The sequence below is a fragment of the Rana temporaria genome, chromosome 7, assembly GCF_905171775.1.
Source record: "Rana temporaria chromosome 7, aRanTem1.1, whole genome shotgun sequence".
NCBI lineage: Eukaryota > Metazoa > Chordata > Amphibia > Anura > Ranidae > Rana > Rana temporaria.
The window spans coordinates 37546018-37567486 of record NC_053495.1 but is presented as its reverse complement, the minus strand read 5'-3'; the positions used below and the strand labels follow the sequence as shown (position 1 = coordinate 37567486).

The window sequence follows — 21469 nt, the reverse complement described above, 5'->3', positions numbered from 1 at the left end:
TCCCCAGGATAAGACTTTTCGAGCTTTACTTGACTCTAATCATTATCAGGCCTCTCATTTTCTGGTAGCAGACGGCTGGCCATCCGTATCTTCTCTTATGAGTTCCTTGGGTCCCTTTCATTTGAATTTTTGGAGAGCCCTTCAACTACAGCACTTGTCAGGATAGAAAAAAAATGGATGGGGCAAAATACCATCAAATTCTTGAGGGAAATCTGCTGCCCTCTGCCAGAAAGTTGTCAATGGGAAGAAAGTTTATCATCCAACATGACAATACCTCAATGCACACAGCAAAAATTACCACACAATGGTTGAGGGAGAAAAAGAAGAATGTGCTTGCATTGCCTGTGTCAATCCCTCTATTGGCTCCCACTCACGCAGCGATTTAAATTCAAAATACTAACAATTTACAAAGCCATCCACAACTCTGCCCCCAGCTACATCACTAGCCTAGTCTCAAAATACCAACCTAATTGTTCTCTTCATTTCGCCTGCTCTATAACTCCCTTGTCACCTCCTCCCATTCTCGCCTTTAGGATTTTTCCTGAGCCTCTCCCATCCTATGGAACTCAATCCCAATTACCCCAATCTGTCCAATTAGCTCCTACTCTGTTGACTTTTAGACAATCCCTGAAAACCAGAGAAGCATATTCTGCCTGCCCCCACCTGACAACTGCACTAATTTTCTCCATCACCTTATCCCCACAGCTATTACCTTTTGTATCACTTGACCCCCCCCCCCCTAGATTGTAGGCTCTAACTAGTAGGGCCCTCTGATTCCTCCTGTATTGAATTGCATTGTAACTGTACTGTCTGCCCTCATGTTGTAAAGCACTGCACAAACTGTTGGCGCTATATAAATCCTGTATATTATTAATAATAATGGCCTAGTCAAAGCCCAGACTTGAACCACATTGAAAATCTGTGGAATGAGCAGTTCTGCAAAGAAGAGTGGGTAAATATTGCAAAGTCTAGGGCCCGGATTCAGATAGATTTGTCTATCTATCTGCGGGCGTAACGTATCTCAGATACGTTACGCCGCCGTAACTTTGGGCGCAAGTTCCGTATGCAGAAAGAACTTGCGCCCTTAGTTACGGCTGCGTAATGTATGTGTGGCGGCGTAAGCCCGCCTAATTCAAATGGGGATGTTGTGGGGGTGTTTTAATAAAATTTCACTTGACCCCGCGTATTTTACGTTTTTTGTGAACGGCGCATGCGCCGTTCGTGAAAGAACCCCAGTGCACATGCTCGAAATTACGCCGCAAAGCCCCATTGTTTTCGACGTGAACGTAACTTACGCAAACGACGTAAAATTTTCAAAACTCGGCGCGGGAACGACGTCCATACTTAACATTAGCTACGCCTCATATAGCAGGGGTAACTTTACGCCGGAAAAAGCCTAACGTAAACGACGTAAAAAAATGCGCCGGCGGGACGTACGTTTCTAAATCGGCGTAAATACCTAATTAGCATATTCCTTGCGTAACTACACGGAAGCGCCACCTAGCGGCCAGCGTAAATATGCAGCCTAAGATACGACGGTGTAAGACACTTACGCCGGTCGGATCTTAGGGAAATCTATGCGTAACTGATTCTCTGAATCAGTCGCATAGATACGACGGCCCGCACTCAGAGATACGACGGCGTATCTGGAGATACGCCGTCGTATCTCGCATCTGAATCCGGCCCTAGATGTGCAAAGTTAGTAGAGACATATCCTAACAGACTAAAGGCTGTAATTAAAGTTATATCTTTCACTTGGATGTTATAAGTTTCACTATTAAATACAGCAGGCTAAAACAAAAAATGTGATTGTATTAAAAGGGGGGTGATTCTTTTTTCTACCCACTGTACATTGCTGTATTTGGGCTTTATATAATTAAAAATTGTTACCAAGTTGCACTTACTAGAATATCTTCATTTTCATTGGGGAATTTCAGCTTCAAGTTTCCAGCAGCCACTAGCACAGCCTTTACAGCACGCATGCCATAATCATAATGGAACTGGGAGGATAGCTGCTCAGAGCACAGCCTATATGTCATTACGATCTTGACTGATAAAGGCTTTGCATGTAGGAACCCATATGAATAAAGTGAGATCTCTGCAATCAGCGCATAATTGGGAACCATCATAGCTACAGTCCGGAAAAGAACCTGTAATAAACAATGTATATTTATAAAGCAATTACTCAGAGGTAAAAGTAAAAAGTGGTAGGATCACTACTAGATCCTAAAAATGTAGCCTAGATAGCAGAGGAAACTGTTGTCAAATAAATATGCTGTGGCCAATGACAAACAAACCCTTTTCTATCCGATTAGATTAAAACATATAGGGGTTGATTTTCTAAAAGCAAATACACAGTTCAATTTGCAATTGAAGTTTCAAGCTGCAAGGGAATTTCCCCCAGAACTTTGTGAATGTAGTGAAGCTTCACTTTGTAATTAATACCCAATCACGTGCAGGGGAAATTAAAAAAACGCAGCATTTTTTAGTGCATATGATTGGATGATGGAGGTCAGCAGAGCTTCACCTCATTCACTAAACACTTGCAAAGTTCAACTCTTCTTGCAAAGTTAACAGTCTATTTGCCTTAAGTAAATCAAATCCATAGACTGCTTAAGCTATGAGCAAATATTAACCTTTTCATATAAAAAGCCATTTTCTCCTACCTCCCCAGCCTTGCCCTTCCTTAATGAGGACACTTATGACATTATTGGAGAATTGCGTCATATGTTCTTGTAGATGTTGACCTTGGAACCACTCCCTCCCACCTGCCCGGCTTTAATACTGGTTATCAAAACTTTTAATGACATTAAAAGAAGCTTGGTTCAGATAGGTTTGGATATAACTTAACTGTAAAATAGAATGGCACTAATCCCGAGGCCCAAAGAACATTAATCTTCATTAACTTTCATTTTACCTTAAGGTTGTCAGGCAGCTCAGATCGCCCTGCGTAACCAGGGTTCATAGTAATAGCAACAAAGCAGTTTGGGTTGAGCTTCAATTCAGTGCCTTCAAAGTTGAATATGTCCATTTTTGTCTGAATGGCTCTCTGGATACAGAGGATCTGTTGCGCCACAACAGACAGCACCTCCAATTCAATACGGTTAAATTCATCAAAGCACGCCCATGCTCCAGATGATGCCAAACCCTTGAAGAACTAGAATAAAAAAAAAAAAACAGCGAACAATCATATTACAGAGTGATATTCTGGTGATCAAGTCTCGAAGCATAACCCTAAAAGAAAAAAAAGGCTCATAAGGTAGACCACTAATAATGATCTCTGTACACCTATGTAAAATGTAAAAAAAAAAAATCTTTTTATAAGCCTATAGGACAGGGATATGCAATTAGCGAACCTCCAGCTGTTGCAGAACTACAAGTCTCATCAGGCATAGCAAGACTCTGAGGCAGAGTCCCAGAGGCAGAGGCATGATGGGACTTGTAGTTTTGCAACAGCTGGAGGTTCGCTAATTGCATATCCCTGCTATAGGAGGTGCAGACTGCAGATTATTTACCAGATGTGATATGAACAAACAGCTGGTGAAGGGGAAAAAGAAGCATTTATTGCTTTGCCTATCATCCTCGAAAGCTTAGAAGCATTGGTCTTCTATGCCTGTTACTGCTGTTAGAGATGAACTCCAGGAAGGTATATAAAACACCAATTTATGCAGTATATAGTCAGTAAAAATGTAATTTTTTTTTTTATATAAAATATGAACACATTGCTCTCTCCATATACAGCCAAATAGAGTCAGTACATACCTTTGACATCGCTAAGTAGTCCAGACCATCAGAGCAGTTGAATACCACGCACTGCACAGCCAAGGCCTTGGCCAAATCTTTGGTAGTTTCGGTCTTTCCTGTACCTGCAGGTCCCTCAGGAGCTCCACCAAGACTTAGGTAAAAAGCACCAATCTACCAAAAAGAAAAAAAGGACTTTTATCAAAACAAGCCACAAGAGTATATCCAACTGTAAATTCAGACATCCAGTTGTGATAATTTTGTGCATGCCTACGACAAATTTTAACAACATTTGCAACATACAGTATATAACGTTTCAAACATGTAAACATATCTAACCATGTATTTGACCAGCACAGGTTGGAATTTAATAATCAAACTTCACTAGTTAATCCATCTTATGCAACACAGCACTACTTCTCTTCTACACCACCTCACTGTGCATCAAGTATATACAATTTCCCTCTAATTGCCTAGTCCATTGGTCTCCAAACTGTGAACATCCGCTGACACCCGTAATCGTCCGCCTCCGCAAAGATCCGATTTTGCAGACGGAAGAAAACCCTATTTTTCCTTCCGTCTGCGGATGGGATGAACACGGACATACGATCCGTGTTCATCCAATCCCCCCGCTCAGCGGGGATCAACGGAGCGATCCCCGCTGAGCTTACGGAGCATACGGAGGCGGATCATTACTGATTCGCCACGTGTGAAAGGAGCCTAAATGTGTTGGATACTTTAACAAGCCGATTTCCCTGCCACAGTTCCTAATATATTTTCCCAGTACATTTTCTTTATGAATTATGGTTAATGGACTACAAAATACACATTTTTAGTCATCTAAATATGTATCATTGCATAATAAAATGTTGTATTCTCATTATCAGCCTACAGGTGAAGATGTATACTCCCTTTCAAGTGTTTACAGGTTTTCCTTATCTACTTTGCCGTTAAAAGCTTGATGATTACAAGGCTCAACAGCTCAAGCTTAAATTTACACTGAGAACTGAATAATTAAAAGTGGCTGTGATGAAGACAGAATGGAGGCTAGAACAGGACAGCAGGAAAATAATAATACAGAGTATCGCTTATCTTTAAACAGGATGGGTTACACTTGTCCCTCCTACACTAGTAAATAAGTAAAGCTTTATTAAAAACTGTACATCATACCAAAGTTCTGTAGCATCTGTCTGTAAGAGGAGTAATGACCAGTCGTGGTGAGTTTCCTAGGTACTCATAAGCATATTTCACGTCGCAGTTAATGATTCGCACACGGGCGTTCTCGTTTTCCCAGTAATAGCGCAACTGGGCCAACCACTGGAAATCTGTTTCATGAGAAACACCTAAACAGACAAATTTACAATAAATATCATACAGACTTAAAGTGCTCTGCCATCAGACTGAAGAACTGAAGAGTAGCCCCTGGGAAAAAAAAGGGATTTAATACTTAGGGGAAGAGGAGAGTTAGATTGTGTACCTACCTTACCCCAGGCTTTTGCCCACTGTGCCCAAGCAAGGTAAGGTTGATGCCATCCTTCTTCTGGCGAGATCTGGGGAATGTAGACTACTTCAATTCCTGCTGAGAAGATACTCCCAGCACTGTGCTGCAGAGCCTTCTTGTGGAGTGTTCACCGTTCCCCAGGTCATCGTCAACAGAAAGGTGACATTACACCCTGTATCATGAAAGCTAGAAGGGAGGTAAGCATATTGTGTTTGTTTTTTTCTTTTTTTCCCCCACTGGACTGCTGATCCTCTTGCGTTAAAGGTCAGTCCACTCAAAAGCAAAATTAGTTTGATTGTCTTAGGGCAGGGGTGCCCAACCTTTTGAAGAGCGAGGGCCACTTAAGCAACTTGGTAACCAGTCGAGGGCCACAATGAGCGGAGCGGGCGGACGACAGGTCACGGCTACTCTATAGGCCCTCCGATCCGCCCTGATGGAAGGTGGAAGGAGAAAAATGCCCTGCTGTTTTTCGGATTGGAGGTAGGCAGCCATAAACACACATCTGTCGCTCTATAGAGGTGAATTGAGGGTCCCATTTGGTCGGGCTGATCGTGTGAAAAGGGCCTAAGGCTGCTTTCACATTGATGTGCTGTGGTTTACCCACACCGCGGGTGCAGCGTAGTGCACCTGTGTCTATCGTGTGGGTTAGCTGAACTTTGCCATAGACTCCACCTGTGGCATAAGCTGACACTGTAGAGGAAGCATCGGTTTATGGGGCTCTGCTCCGCAGCCGCTTTCTTCCTCTACCACCAGCTTTATTCACAACACTGATGCTTTGGTATGGCGGGTCGCAACCTGCGATCTGGGCTTGCCAACCCACCATTCCAGAGCAGGAGGTTGCGGGCCACATCAGAGGGCTCCGCGGGCCACATGTAATTTCCCATGACTGTACATCTGGCACACCCATTACAAGACAGTTCCATGCTCTCTGTTAGTTCTTTGTACCTTTTTGTTGCATAGAATGCAACACAAGGGAAGAGAACAAGAACAGGTGGGAAGCAACAAAGCCAAGGCCTATGGTGGAAGAATAGAAAAGAGTGTGGGGGGGGGGGGGGGCTTGACCCAATGGGCTTCATGTACAAGTATAATATCAGTTTCAGGTGGGTCGATTCTATGTTATTTCCTGAGCCATCTATGACATATGGACTAAAGTCACTACTTTTGATCTACATACTTGTTCCAGTTGAGTGACTTTGAAAGATAGAGGATCAGTATGACAAGCAAGGAGATTCAGGATTTTTGTAAGAAGAACAGCAACAGCAGCCTGTGTATTCCTCCTTCGACAAGCTATCTTTAAAGTGTATCTAAACACAAGAATAAAAATGTAAAAACTGCAGCTTAAAGCGGAGTTCCACCCAAAAGTGGAACTTCTGCTTTAAGCACTCCTCGCCCCCCTTACATGCCACATTTGGAATGTCTTTCTTTTGGGGGGGGAGAGTGTGTACCCTCTTTTTAGTGGGACTTCCTGTCGCACTTCCTTCTTCCTTTTTTCGGCCGCCTAGGCGACTTCTCCTCTTGCCCTAGGCGGCCCCTCCCTGCCAGTGATCTTGTGGGACACAACTCCCAGAACACAACTCCCAGAAGATCGGCTGGCCATAGGAGAGCGCAACACGACTCTTGCATTCGCAGTGCGCGCCCGGCCGTGAAGCTGTAAGCTTCGGCGGAGAGGAGGGGGAGAGGAGCGAGTCTCCGGGCAGCCGCATCGCTGGACCGTGGGGCAGGTAAGTGTCGGTTTATTAAAAGTCATTAGCTATGCTTTTTGTAGCTGCTGACTTTTAATAAACTAAAACACAGGTGGAACTCTGCTTTAGTAGATGTGGTGCCTCATTCATTTTCTTTTCGTTTTCCCCCCTTTATTTTCAACCTGGTGATCCTGCCAATAACACACTTCCTGTCCTGTAGTAACAAAACTTACTCACAGGAGGGCACAGGAAGTTATCAGCTCACAAGATTTCAGGCTCAACAGGTTTTTTTTTGCATTTCTCAAACAGATATACTAAGGCCCCTGGAAGAAGTACGTTTTTTACGAAACGGACGTAGGGTGGAGCGGCGCGCTGTCGTCACCCAAACAAGCTCCAAACGTTCCCCAGTGGACGGGTGTCTGAATTTGTGTTCCGGCCGGCACATCAGATTCAAGGAGATCTTTTTACTGCATTTCTGTAAGTGCATTACTTTTTAAAAATAAATCTTTTTACTCTTTTAATACACTATGTGGAGCCTTTACCATTGTTTTTACATGGTGGACATTGCTGTCATCACTTGTGAATGAGACCCAATTGGATCACATACGTCTGAACCACATGACTGGGAGTGATTGCCCTCTATATGCTGTTCATGATCCCCTGTAATAAGGGATCATGGAGTTCTGGTAAGAATCCAATCATTAGACTGGTGGAGGATTGTATCACCATTTCTTTTTGGTCACGTTATCTACTACATGATATTTGGCACAATTCACAGGTGTTTCGATGAAATCTTCGTCAAGAATTTATGGACTTTTTCGTTAAGTTCTAAATTTAACATAATTTATATTTACTTGCTTTGTTTTACTTTGATTTTCATTTTTTTTAAATGTATACACTGTCGGTATCACTATAATAATGTATATTAACATTGATGGGTGTTGATATGGTCATCTAGTGCCATCTAGTGGCTACCCACTCCCATCACACAATATATATTTTCTGACACAGCTATATATAGCATTATATGTTACTGGTCTTTAAATACCACTGTTTGGTGCCTTTAATAGGCTCATATGTTTAGAGTTGGCGCGATTTTAATTTTTCTCTCAATTTTCTTCTTGTACTTATTGTTTACTTGTTTATCGCAGCTCTCAGAGTGAATAGGCCAGGATTGGGCCGAAGGTTTCTTTTCCTTTTTTTCACTCCTTTTGTCAATGGTATCTTGGCGCAGTTTTTCTTTTTTCCTAGATATACTAAGACACTTTCAATGTTATATTTAAAGAGAAGTTTTCCCCCCCCCCCCCCCCCAGCAAAAAAAAAACGGATCAAAAAACGCACAGGGCTCTTGTGCAATTCACACCGCAGCCACTGCAGAGATGTGTGAACCGGCTCCATAGAGAGATGGTCGAAATCTCCTGCTATGCGAATCAGATGCAGGGAAACCCTCATCCAATTCGCAATAGTGTGAACCCAGCCTTAAACTATTCACAAAATCATCAGTTATTAAATTAGCTTATCATTTTCCCAAACTATGACACATACCGTTGTAATGAGTTTCCTCCTATAAATGAAATATCTTGACACTGTTGTAGTACATATATACAGTATAATAAATTGTAACAGTATCAGTCATGCCTACGGTATTTAAAATACATGCACACAGACCTGTTTCTATCATGTCCATGACCACATCCCTGGCATGGACATCTATGGTAACCAAAGCTCCCAGTGTGGTACGTGTTTGCTTGGACAGCTTGCCTCGTACAAGTTCAACAATGTCATTTAGCTGATGCTGAAGTTTCTCATAGTAATTTTTTAATCCCTAGAAAAGGAAATTTAAATAAATACAAAATAATACATTGTGATACATTCTACTTCTACCACAGAATATTACAAAATTAACTTCACACAAAACACAAAAATTATTTATACAATTTGCATATTTACTTTTTTGTTATTAGGTACAGTGATTGACAGTTTTGTTCCATTCACCATAGGTTTATTCTATAGACGAGGATATAACTTCTGACATAGCATCACATGCAGACGCTGTAAAGACTCTGTGGCAATGGGAAGCTTAAAACATATTTGAAAAGGGATTGCAACAAAAATATGTTCATTAAAAGATTAAAAAGTGCGGCCAATGCTTGTTTGGTCATACTTCTCTTGTGGGTCATAGGATTGTGCTTACTTGTGCCGTCCTGTTACCCAGAATCAGCCAACAATCGGGCTAAACCCCGCTGTCAGCTGACATCACAGAGCTGCTCCAGACTCTGGAAGGATCCTGACAATAATGACTGGCTCAGCCTTTCTGTGTGCTGCTGAGAGCCTGAGCCAGCCGCTCTTGTACCCTCTCCAGCCCAGAGCTCCAGTGAACTATGGAGGGGTAGAGCAGAGAGTGGTGACTGTCGGTCCTCACTCTCTGCTCAGAGTGGCCTGAGAACTGAGTGATCAGTGGTCATGTGATCACTCAGTTCCTGGGCTTAGAACCAGAAGGGAACACCTGTAGCACCACAGCAATGTCCCTGCTGAACCAGCCAAGATTGGAACGATCTATGGGCAGGCTGATTGTACCCAAGGCAATCCTTCAATCGATTGGGTACAACCAGCTTGTCAGATTTTTACATGCGATTATTGCCAGCCACTATAGCCTCTAGCAACAATCACTGTTCTCCATGGGAGAGACGGCTCCTTGTGCCCTCTGCCACAATAGCTCCACGGGAGGGATTCCCCCCATCAACATTGGCTGTGTTGATGGGGGAATTGCATAATCTTTGACCTGCCTTATTCAGGTCTGCAGATTAACTAGCAAACTTCAGCGAGCATGCCTTTAAATACAGGTGCTTCTCTTCTTTCCATCCTTAATTGCCCCTTATCTTTGGTGTCCGCCTTTAAATATTCAAGGATACTCATCACTAAACATCCAAAACAGGTCCTATACAAAAATGTTAGTTAGGGTAGTTCTACCTTCGCAAGGAAAAAAGGGCAATTAAATTCATATTGTAATTGAATGTTATTAAAAATTACCTTTCCTTTTCAATCTGCAGCAGCTGTAATTTTCTGTAAAATGCAATGCAATATGGCTACCTGGAGTCATTCTGTGCACAGATAGTGTACCGAAGGCCCCCTGAAATGTAATTTCCTGCTTGTGTGATTGGCTTACTGATTTTCCCAGAGGTCTGCACTGAGGTCTACTCAGATTTTGGGCATCTCCTGCAACAAAAACTTAATTTTTGGCAAGATGCTCTCAAAGGGAACTCACGTCTAAAGGGATGCAGACCTTGCCACTTTCCTCATTAGAGCCCTGCAGGTGCAGCAGCTGATTTATAATGATAAAACAGATTTACTTAGCACATGGACACATACAATCAAACAGTGATTTTTTCAGAATAACACAGGTTAGGAATCTGCAGCAAAGTTTGTTCAAATCCTTGCAATGAACATTGATCACTCAGAGGGGAATGTTTTTTATTCTCAACAAAAGTGGAGTTACTTTTTAACTTTTGAAGACAATGTTACCTCTTTACACCTGTGAAGAAATTCCACTATATAAATGACAACAGACCAGACATTGGCTGTGTTATAGTTCCACCTTTTATCATTTCTTTATTACACGGATGATATTTATGTATGTTTAGAGATCTATCCTATATGCATATACCGTATTTATCGGCGTATAACGCGCACTTTTTTCCCCTTAAAATCAGGGGGAAATCGTGGGTGCGCGATATACGCCGATCCCTGCTGTCTCTGTGTCAAAAATACATGGCAGCCTAGAGACGAGCCGAGTGCACTGCGCACTCGTCTAGGCTCGGCCACGCTCGGCTCCGCCCACAGCTATGTGAGAGGAGCCGAGAGAAGCCGAGACATGCTGAGAGGAGCCGAACACACATGAAATCCGGCTCCTCTCGGCGCCAATACCAAAAAACAAACACCGCTGCAACCCCGGGCAAGGTGCGGATGGACGCGCTGAATGGAGACGGACACGCTGGACGGAGACGGACACCTGGATGGAGGCACCTCAAAAGCCGCAGACGGACACCCACAAGGCTGGACGGACCCCGCGCAAGGAAGCCGCAGACGGATACCCACGAGGCTGGACGGACCCCGCACAAGGCCGCAGACAGACGCCGGGCAAAAATGTAAGTTTTCTTTTTTCCCTTAAACTACCTTTCTAAGGTTGGGGTGCGCGCTATACGCCGGCGCGCGGTATACCCCGATAAATACGGTACTTACTCTGTGTTCTTACTTTGTAAAAAAAAAATACTAAGTGGCTGACACATGCAGCCTTTGTTTAGTTTGCAGTTTGATCAAAAGAGGCCACGTCCTTTGTGTTTTTGATGTAAAATGTAGATAAGTAATGGATTATGATCTTTTAATACCATAATTCTGCAGCTTATGTTAACAAAACAGGAATCAAAACATAATATTAAATAAGTTTACTGTTCTGAATTTTGTTTTCACTGGATTTCCTTACCTGAGGGCCGCTAGCTATAGCTTCATGCACCTCACTGGTCCAGAACATCTGAGATGCACATAGCACCACCTGTCCCGGCCATTCTCTCACCCAATCTTTCCTAGCAGTCTCAGGGTATGCCTGAAGAAGCAAAATAATATTATACACTACAATACATATAATAAAGAGTTAAAGGGGTAATCAAATATGTGAACAATCCCAACAATGTCAAATTTGGCAGCTATTTCATGATGAGGCGAAAATTTGATTTTCATAAACATAATAATTGGCGAATTGTAGTTTGAACCCAATTAAAAAAAAAAAAATCTTTTATACGTTTTAGCGTATTAATTACGTTTTCAATCAAATAAAAAAAAATTATTTATTAAAATCGACAGCTTTTATTAAAATAACACCTGATGAGTGTGCCATGACGGGCCTTGTTCAGGCACTTCCTGTAATGTCTTGTACAAAAGTCAGACGGAATTTTTTCATCATCGGATATTCCGACCGTGTGTGTGCCCCATCGGACTTTTTTCCGTCGGAATTTAGAAAGAGAACATTTCTATCGGAAATTTGGTTTGTCTGTAGGGAACTCCGACGGAGAAAAAAACATGTATGTTCAGAATCAAGTCGACGCATGCTCGGAAGCATTAAACTTAGATTTTCTCGGCTCGATGTAGTGTTGTACGTCACCGCGTTCTTGACGGACGAAATTTGGTGTGACAGTGTGTATGCAAGACAGCTTGAATGGAATTCCATCGGAAAAATCCGTCTGAGTTTATCCCGATGGAAAATCTGATCGTGTGTACAAGGCATAACAATGACAATGCTATGGCAATGCTGTGTCTCTGCCTGACAATTTCTCTCTTGCATTGTCACTCTGTCATATGTGATCACATAGTTACACGGTTTGTAAGATTGAATAAAGACACCGGTCCATCCTGTTCAACCTGAGTATGCGTGTGTTTATGTCACCACCACCTTCCATATGCCTGTACATTGTGTTCGGAAAAAAAACACATCTGAAAGTTTCTTCAATTTATCTCTACTCTACTCTGACACTACCAACACCAACAGTAAGGCCTTGTACACACAATAGGTTAAACAGAGGACAACGGTCTGATGGACCGTTTTCATCGCTCAAAACCGATCGTGTGTGGGCCCCATTGCTTTTTTTTAACCGATGGTTAAATAACCTATCTTGTTTTAAATTTAAAAATCCACGCATGCTCAGAATCAAGCCGACGCATGCTTGGAAGCATTGAACTTCGTTTTTTTCAGCACGTCGTTGTGTTTTACGTCACCGCGTTCTGACACGATCGTTTTTTTAACCGATGGTGTGTAGGCGCGACGGACCATCAGTCAGCTTCATCGGTTAACCGATGAAAACGGTCCATCGGTCCGTTCTCATCGGATGGACCGATCGTGTGTACGCGGCATTGGGAGTTCCACATCCCTATCGCTCTAACAGTAAAGAACCCTTATACAGTTTAGGATTAAACCACTTATTATCTAACTTGATTGTGTGGCTAGCTATATGGTTTTTTTTTGAGATTTAAGATTAAATAGCTTCCTCCCAATGCTAAAGTCATTATTTAAAATTGCATATATTGCAATCATATCATAAACACCACTTCTCCAGGGAGAATGAGTTTCATGGTTGTAGTCATTCATCATTACTGAGGTCCCCCAGCCCCCTTTTTAGCTTTGTTGCCCTTCTCTGGACCTTCTCCAGTTCCAGCACATCCTTCCTGAGAATCGGTGACCAGAAATGGACAACATACTGAAGAAGTATCCAAACCAGAGTTTTTGAAATTGGTAGACTTAGGCCTCGTACACACGACTGTTTTCCTCAATAGAATCCATAAAGAAACTTGGTGGGAGAGCTTTTTTGCCCAGGAAAACGGTCGTGTGTACGTTTTTCATCGAGGAAACTGTCGAGGAACTCGACGAGGAAAAAAGAGAACAAGTTCTCTTTTTCCTGGACGGGAGTCTCGATTTCCTTGTCGTGTTCCTCGTCGGGCTGGTTTTCGGTAAAAGTAGCATTTGTAATGGAGATAACACATTTTTCACGCTGTAACAGACTGAAAAGTGCAAATCGTCTCCTACCAAACTTTTACTTAACACGCAGTAACATGAGATTAGCAAAAGCAGCCCCAAGGGTTGTGCCAGTGGAATCGAACTTCCCCTGCCATTGTAGGTGTTGTATGTCACCGCGTTTGAGAACAAGGAGATTTTGTCTTGACCGTGTGTACGCAAAGAAAGCTTGTCGAGTTCCTCGACAAGCCTAACAAGGAACTCGTCGAGGAAAACTATGTGTCTTTTCCAACGAGTTCCTCGGTCGTGTGTACGAGGCCTTATAGTTTTATCTCTTGAGTAAATATCCTTTTTAATGCTTGTGAATAGTCTGCTGGCCTTACTTGCTGCAGCTCGGCCTTGAATTGTTTTGCTGAGTCTGTGATCTACCAGGTCCCCCCAGATCTCTGTCCATCCTCGATTACTCCAAAGGTTCTCAAAATTGTATAGTCACTGGAAACGATCCTATCTGGACACAGTTTACCTTCTAAATATACAATCTATAAAGCGTAGGTTGAATTCTACAGAAACTTAAAGTGGAGTTCCACCCAAAAAAAAAAAATGTCATTAATGTGTATGAAATAAATAAAAAAACCTTTGTAGATGTTTTTTTTTTCCACTCACCTTTAAATGGCTGTTGCAATTCAGTCCCTTGAAATCGTACTCCTTCATCGCCAAGGCTCCTTTCGTCACTTCCCTCTGCGCTCCTCCGCTCGCTATTGCTCCTTGGAGATGTGTGTCATCATTTCCCAGGAGTCAGTGGGCAGCGCCAAGGGCTAGGTTGCCATAGCAAGGGGGCAGGCACTTCCGCAGCCGCCGCCCGTTGTTATGGCAACCTGTATACTGAACAGCGCCGGTAACGCGCATTACTGCGCATGGGCGAGAATGGGGCACAGTATGCCGGAACTAAATGCTTGTAGGCTTCACATGCCCACAAGCAAAATGAACGGCCAGATCAGTCATCAAAGTTTTTTTTAAAAAGATGAAACCGGACCTCGCGGGACAATTTTTAATAGGAGACGTGAGTGTTATAATAACATTGTAAATGCTTGTGAAAGGTTCTAAAAAATAATTGAGATTGTAGTTGGAACTCCGCTTTAAAGGACAACTTCACTGTTAGTGCATTTACCCTTTAAATATACCCCACCTCCATAAACCAGCCCCCCCCCCTTCCCCCAGTGCAACCTGCACACTAGAACATTTACCAAACAGAACTTACACAGGGCTGGGAATTCGTTCTTTTCCCTCTGTGTGATATTGGTGGTGTCTAAGCAGCCAATTACCAACCACTAGTGGGAGAAATGAGAATCACAAAATCCAGTTTGCCCAGAACAATTGGGTAATTACCTCAGATCCTGGCACTGAACAGATCATCAGAGTGAAAGGTGGATGGGTATATACAGGAAAGGAGCCTGCAAAGGCAAGGCTCAAGACCACTTTATAATGTGCTTGCAAAATCTAATACAGTATCAATTAATTATTTTTAATCCAAAGAAAGGGAAAGAAGAGCCACTCACCATAAAAGCCAATTTGATTTATTGAAGCATAGCAATGCACCAACAATCAACCTGGTACAGATAGCAATTCTAATGCGTTTCACATATAATCATGATTTATATTTGATTAAGCTCCTTTGGGAGTGAAATGCATTAGTACTGCTATCTGCACTGAGTTGATTGTTGGTGCATCCCAAACTCTAATTGACTTTTAGGCCCTGTACACACGATCAGTCCAAACTGATGAAAATGGACTGAAGTTCAGTTTCATCGGTTCACCGATGAAGCAGACTGATGGTCTGATGTGCCTACACACCATCAGTTCAAAAACCGAGTCCAACCGAGTCCAACACAACGACGTGCTGAAAAAAATGAAGTTCAATGCTTCCAAGCATGCGTCGACTTGATTCTGAGCATGCCCGGGTTTGGAACCAATGCTTTTGCATACTAACCATCGGTTTTGACCTATCGGTCGGGCGTCCATCGGTCCAATTTTAAAGCAAGTTCTCTGTTTCTGGACTGAAGGACTACAGACCGATGAGGCGTACACACGGTCGGTTTGGACCGATGAAACTGAACTTCAGTCCGTTTTCATCGGTTTGGACTGATCGTGTGTATGAGGCCTTATGGTGAGCAGGTCCCCTGCCCTTTCTTTGGATAATTAAAGTGTTACATGTTCAGCGTATTTCCCCCATTATAGCACAATGCATCTTCAGTGCTTACAATGGCATTAAGAGACTTAGTGGAAGAGGTTACTGTTGGTGGGGTCATGAGCACCATCAAAGAAGGTGGATGGAACTAAAATTCAACACAAACAGTTCTCCATGAGACAATTTAAAAACAGATAAAAAAGCCTATACTGCTTTGAAAAGGTTTCACTGAATATCGTACCATTCTAGAGCGAGCAATAACGTCACGTATGCTTCTCAGCATTACATCTTCCACCTGGATGAGCCATTTCTCTACAGCTCCTCGTGCCTCTGAAGTGGAAATAATCTGAATAAATTCCACCCTCTCCCCCTCAGAGCTGAACATGGCTTTAATATCCAAGTTAGGGAGGAACTCCAGCTTAGCAATCCCTTCAAAGCATTTCTTTAGATGAGGCTGAACCCGGAATGGATCCTTCGTCTCAGAAAGAATCTCCAGCATTTCATCATTGGATAAGAAGAAAAATCTGCAGGGGAGAAAATATATACTGTATACTATTATCTAAATACCTGAGCACTGTTGTTCATTATATTTGAAGTTGTACTATTGGCATATAAAAGGAACTATTTAATGCCCCAAAAAATTAGAATTTTGGATAGTAGAAAAGGGTTAGAACTCTTTTTTTTTTTTTTTTGAGGCAAGGAAACAAGAGCTGCAGAATAAGCTCTATAGCAGTGGTTCTCAACCTGGGGGTCGGGACCCCCTCGGGGGTCAAATGATGATTTGCCAGGGGTCACCAAATCCTAGGCTGTTCCTGAAGCCCGCACCCCTCTCTCAGCCTTTTTGCGTCTGCCCAGCTGGGCTGTTCCTGGAGCCCAGGGCTGCCCACTCAGACTAGAGGTCCACTGACTGGTGAGGATTGTGAGGTGGGAGGGGCTGGAGGAGACCCCATCTCCTGATTTCTGCATAGGTGTCACTGCTACGAGAAACCACAAAGTCGGAGACAGTGGGTAACACTACCTGTGATTCTTGTTGCCTTTAAAAGGCCCCACTACAGTTCTCGAATCAGCAGATGACCATGATCAAGAGCACCTAAGGGTGATCGGAACAACCCCCAAGCATTGCCACTCATCCCACCCCCCACCCCCCCTCCCACCAAGGAGTAAAAGAAGGAATAAAAATAGAGAATACATGGAAGGGAGAGGAAAATAGGGGAGGAAGAAAGAAAAAGGGAGAGAAAGAATAAGAGAAAAAAAAAAAAGATGGCTAGAGAGAGATGGGGGAAAGGCAAGAATTTTGGATAGCGAGAGATAAAAGGGAAAGAAAGGAGAACAAAGAGATAGAGTGGTACATCCTAAAATGTACCATATGAGGTTTTAACACTGTACGAGTGGAGGGGCTCAGGACCGCTAAATTTCCATGTAATTGTCAGCATTGCAATGCCTCATGGGACTTGTAGTTCTGCAACTGCTGGAGGGCCACAGGTTGAGCACTCATGCTCTACAGCAGAGATATGCAATTAGAGGACCTCCAGCTGTTGCAAAACTACAAGTCCCATCATGCCTCTGCCTCTGGTTGTCATACCTGTGGCTGTCAGAGTCTTGCTATGCCTCATGGGACTAGTAGTTTTGCAACAGCTAGAGGTCCGCTAATTGCATATCCCCCTCTACAGGGACCCATAATACTATACCCAGAAAAACATGCATAAATTAACTTTACCTAGGGAAGAAAAGCCTCTTCTTTTCCAGATAAGCATTAAGCCCTTTCATTATTTTATCCAGGAGTGTATTACTGTCTTGCAGCTTTTCCAGAAGCCCAGTAAGGGAGGTGGCACTTAAAACCTAGAACAGAAGGTGCCAAATAAATTCCAGTTAGCAAAAGCACATATAAAAGGCAGCACAAGTGTACTTGCCAAAGACAATAATGAAGCATTCAGATTGGATTTATTGGATTTACAAGTGTTGATCTGGATCCTGTCACATAAAGTAATCAAGATCAATTTAAATATGTTAGAATATTTCATGCAAAATAATGAAACTTAAAAACTCTGTCATGGGCCAGGACATTCTGTTCATAGATTATGACTCAGTAGATAGGAAAAGTATACTGATAGAAAGATTAGGAAGGGTTTGGAATTAGGTTAGGTTATTTTTAAGGTTTAAGGGGTTAAAATGAAGAAAATAAGGCCCACCAATTACATCTGAGCATCAGACTGTTGCAACTGTATTTGCCAATTACAGTATTAAACACTGCTTTCTTCAGGCTGCAGTGGTATTGCATGCTGAAGGCTTATTTTGTGAATTAAACCCCCACCCTGCAGAGCTGATATATTGATCACATGACCTTTATCAGGGCTGAAGCTGTCAGTGACAGCTTGGTTTTATAGGGGAGACTTAAATTAATGTACCTGCACCACAACATGTGGGGGTGGGTAGGGATAAACACAAGGCCCGTTTCATTATAGCTGCAGTATTATCTACAGACCAATGACCTCACTTGTTATTCAGTTATGCAGCAGCTTTTACCATATGTGACAGTGTGAGGCCCTGCCACTATGTAAATTTAAGTAGAAAGGCCATAGGATTCGCAAAGTTATGATTAAAGAGACTCCGGCATGTTTATTGTGAGCAGGAAAAAAAAAAAACTCGAAATTTTCTCCGGATTTTGTAATCCTGGCCTGGAATTTGAAGGTTCTGAAGTGCCTTGGGTGGGAAGGAACCTTCAATCCTCTATCTGGGCTTTGCCAGATACCTGCAGCCTGGGAAAGTACACAGGTGTACTGGGTGGATATAAACCTGGTCTTAGGCTGGATTCACACCTATGCAGTTTTAGTGCTTTTTGCATTTTCGCAGATTTGCCCTACAATCCATTTAACATGGATTCCTATGGAACATGTTCTGTAGTGAAAATCTGCAAAATGCAAAAAGCACTAAAAATGCATAGGTGTGAATCTAGCCTGAGGCCTCGTACACACGACAGAGGAACTCGACGTGCCAAACACATTGAGTTCCTCGTCGAGTTCAGGGATGAAGCCGCCGAGGAGCTCGGCGGGCCGCCTTCTCCCATAGAACAACGAGAAAATAGAGAACATCTTCTCTATTTTCTCGACGAGTTCCTCGGCGGCTCCATCGGGCCAAAAGTGTACAGACGACAGAGTTTCTCGGCAGAATCCGGCTCTGACCGAGTTTCTCGGTGAATTCTGCCGAGAAACTCTGTCGTGTGTACGAGGCCTGAGAGTAGCTCAAAGCAGTGGAAGCTGCAGTTGTTGCCGCTTGAAGACAGAGCCTTGTCGGCAGAACTGGGAGTTCTTGCCGGAGACTGAATCTCTTGTGAGGGTAATTCCTTGCCCACGGACAGGGAAAATTAAGACAGCTAAGTGTATCTGGGAAACTGGGAAAGCTGAGGTAGCTAGCGGATCCAGTGAGCTGGAGGGAATTTGGAAGTCTCTAGAGAGCTTAAAGCGGATGTGCCATGGGAAAAAAATATTAAAAGCCAGCAGCTACAAATACTGCAGCTGCTGACTTTTAATATTAGGACACTTACCTGTCCTGGAGTCCAGCGCCGATCGCAGCAGAGGACGAGCGATCGCTCGTCTCTCTGCTGCTCCCCCCGCCATCCACGCTGAGGGAACCAGGAAGTGAAGCGCTGCGGCTTCACTGCCCGGTTCCCTACTGCGCATGCGCGAGTCCTGCCGCGCCCGCCGATTGGCTCCCGCTGTGTGCTGGGAGCCGAGTGTTCCCAGCACACAACGGGGGGGCGACGGGATGTGACGGAATGCCCGTCTTTTGCCCGTGAATGCCGGGCCGGAAGTGGGTGCAAATACCTGTCTTTAGACAGGTATCTGCACCCCCCTCCCCCCTGAAAGGTGTCAAATGTGACACCGGAGGGGGGGAGGGTTCCGATCAGCGGGACTCCACTTTAGGGTGGAGAACCGCTTTAAGCTGGAAAACCCTATCAATAGTGGGCCCATACAGCAGGGTGCTGCAACCAAGGCACTGGGAGACTAGTGGTCTGGGAGACCAAATAGAGCAGAGATGCTGATGACAAGAGAGCCAGGTGGCTTGGTATTTTCAGTGATTGGTTGTTTTGTTGAAGTTGTAAAATCCCCAGCGTGGGAATCTTTGTTTAAACTCAAATGCCCCGTACACACGATCGGAAATTCCAACAACAAAAGTCTTTTGAAAGGAAATTCCGACCGTGTGTATGCTCCATCTGACTTTTGCTGTCGGGATTTCCACCAACAAAAGATTGAAATCTGGTTCTCAAATTTTCCGACGGAAAAAAATTCTATCGGAAAATCCGATCGTCTGACGCGCAAAATTCTGATACATGCTCGGAAACAATTTGACGCATGCTCGGACGCATTGAACTTAATTTTCTCGGCTCGTCATAGTGTTGTACGTCACCGCGTTCTTGACGGACGAAAGTTCAGAGAACTTTTGTGTGACCGCGTGTATGCGCGGAATTCCGTCGGAAAAACCATCCAAAGTTTTTCCGACGGAAAATCCGATCGTGTGTACATGGCATTACTTTGCTTTTCATTTAAAAAAGTGTGCTGCCATGCTCCTAAAAACAGTTTGGACTGTTATGGACTTCACTAAAAAACGCATCTACCACTGAGCTAAACATCCCCCATATCACATATATCTTAAAAGGTACAACCAGCTCATTGCATAGTGAATACTAAACATTACCTTGGGGTCTTTTACACAATGTTTCATGATTTCTCTCCAGTTTCTGTCCACTGTCTGGAAGAGACGTCCTTCCTCGGGCATTTGCTGCATGATGTCCTCAGAGGAGAATATAGGTTCTAGATAGAGCCACTGAGCCTGCACCTTTAGCCATTCATCAATAGTTTCCTGGATCCTGATCAGGCGCTCCTCCCATTGCTGAACGTAAGAAGAGTAAAAAATTGCAACATCACGATATTAGAATAAAACCATTTTTCAAAAAAGATCTGTCTGATTACCCAATCAATTTCAGTTTTTTTTTCTAATATTGAATAACATCATAAACCAAACAAGCTGACAAGATGCTGGGGGCAGTACAGACTGCTTTGCCTTAACCAGTTAATCACCGCCTCAGACAAAATAAATCTACAAGGAGGTTCCTTAACTCTGGGAGGACGTCCATGGACGTCCTCCCAGAATCGCGCTCCCACGCGCCCCCTGGGGCGCGCACACGGAAATGTCCGTGACCACCGGGTCCAGAGGACCCGGCGCATCACAGATCGTGGTAAATTGCCGCTGATAGCGGCTGTTTACCACGTGATCGCTCCGTCCAATGACGGAGCGATCACATGTAAACAAACCGGCATCATTTGATGATGCCGTTTCCTCCCTCCTCTCTCTGTACCGATCGGTACAGTGTGAGAGGAGAGAGGGTGTCAGCAGCGCTGTGGGCTGGATCTGTGACTATTGCAGTCACAAATCTAGCCATCCCTGCTCAGCCATCCCTGCAATACCCTGTGCAATACTCTGCAATACCCCTGCGCAATACTCTGCAATACCCCCTGCGCAAAATACTCTGCAATACCCCCTGCGCAGTACTCTGCAATACCCCCTGCGCAGTACTCTGCAATACCCCCTGCGCAGTACTCTGCAATACCCCCTGTGCAATGCCCCCTGCGCAATACTCTGCAATACCCCCTGCGCAATACTCTGCAATACACCCGCACAATACTCTGCAATACCCCCGCGCAATACTCTGCAATACCCCCGCGCAATACTCTGCAATACCCCCGCACAATACTCTGCAATACCCCCGCACAATACTCTGCAATACCCCCGCACAATACTCTGCAATACCCCAGCACAATACTCTGCAATACCCCCGCACAATTTTCAGATATTGGCACCATAGC

The 21469-nt window shown here is 43.7% G+C and overlaps 1 protein-coding gene across 1 annotated transcript in view; it reads right to left on the bottom strand.

Moving 5' to 3' along the window:
- Positions 1–21469, bottom strand: part of DNAH12 (dynein axonemal heavy chain 12) — a 156725-nt gene that overhangs the window by 96651 nt on the left and 38605 nt on the right. Inside the window, exons 16-24 of the mRNA XM_040359238.1 lie at positions 20301–20495; positions 17326–17447; positions 15850–16132; positions 11405–11524; positions 8593–8749; positions 4912–5084; positions 3763–3915; positions 2918–3157; positions 1905–2150 (exon numbers count right to left, since the gene is read on the bottom strand). Of these exons, the coding sequence (XP_040215172.1) occupies positions 1905–2150; positions 2918–3157; positions 3763–3915; positions 4912–5084; positions 8593–8749; positions 11405–11524; positions 15850–16132; positions 17326–17447; positions 20301–20495 (1689 nt within the window). The remainder of the gene's footprint in view (positions 1–1904; positions 2151–2917; positions 3158–3762; positions 3916–4911; positions 5085–8592; positions 8750–11404; positions 11525–15849; positions 16133–17325; positions 17448–20300; positions 20496–21469) is intronic.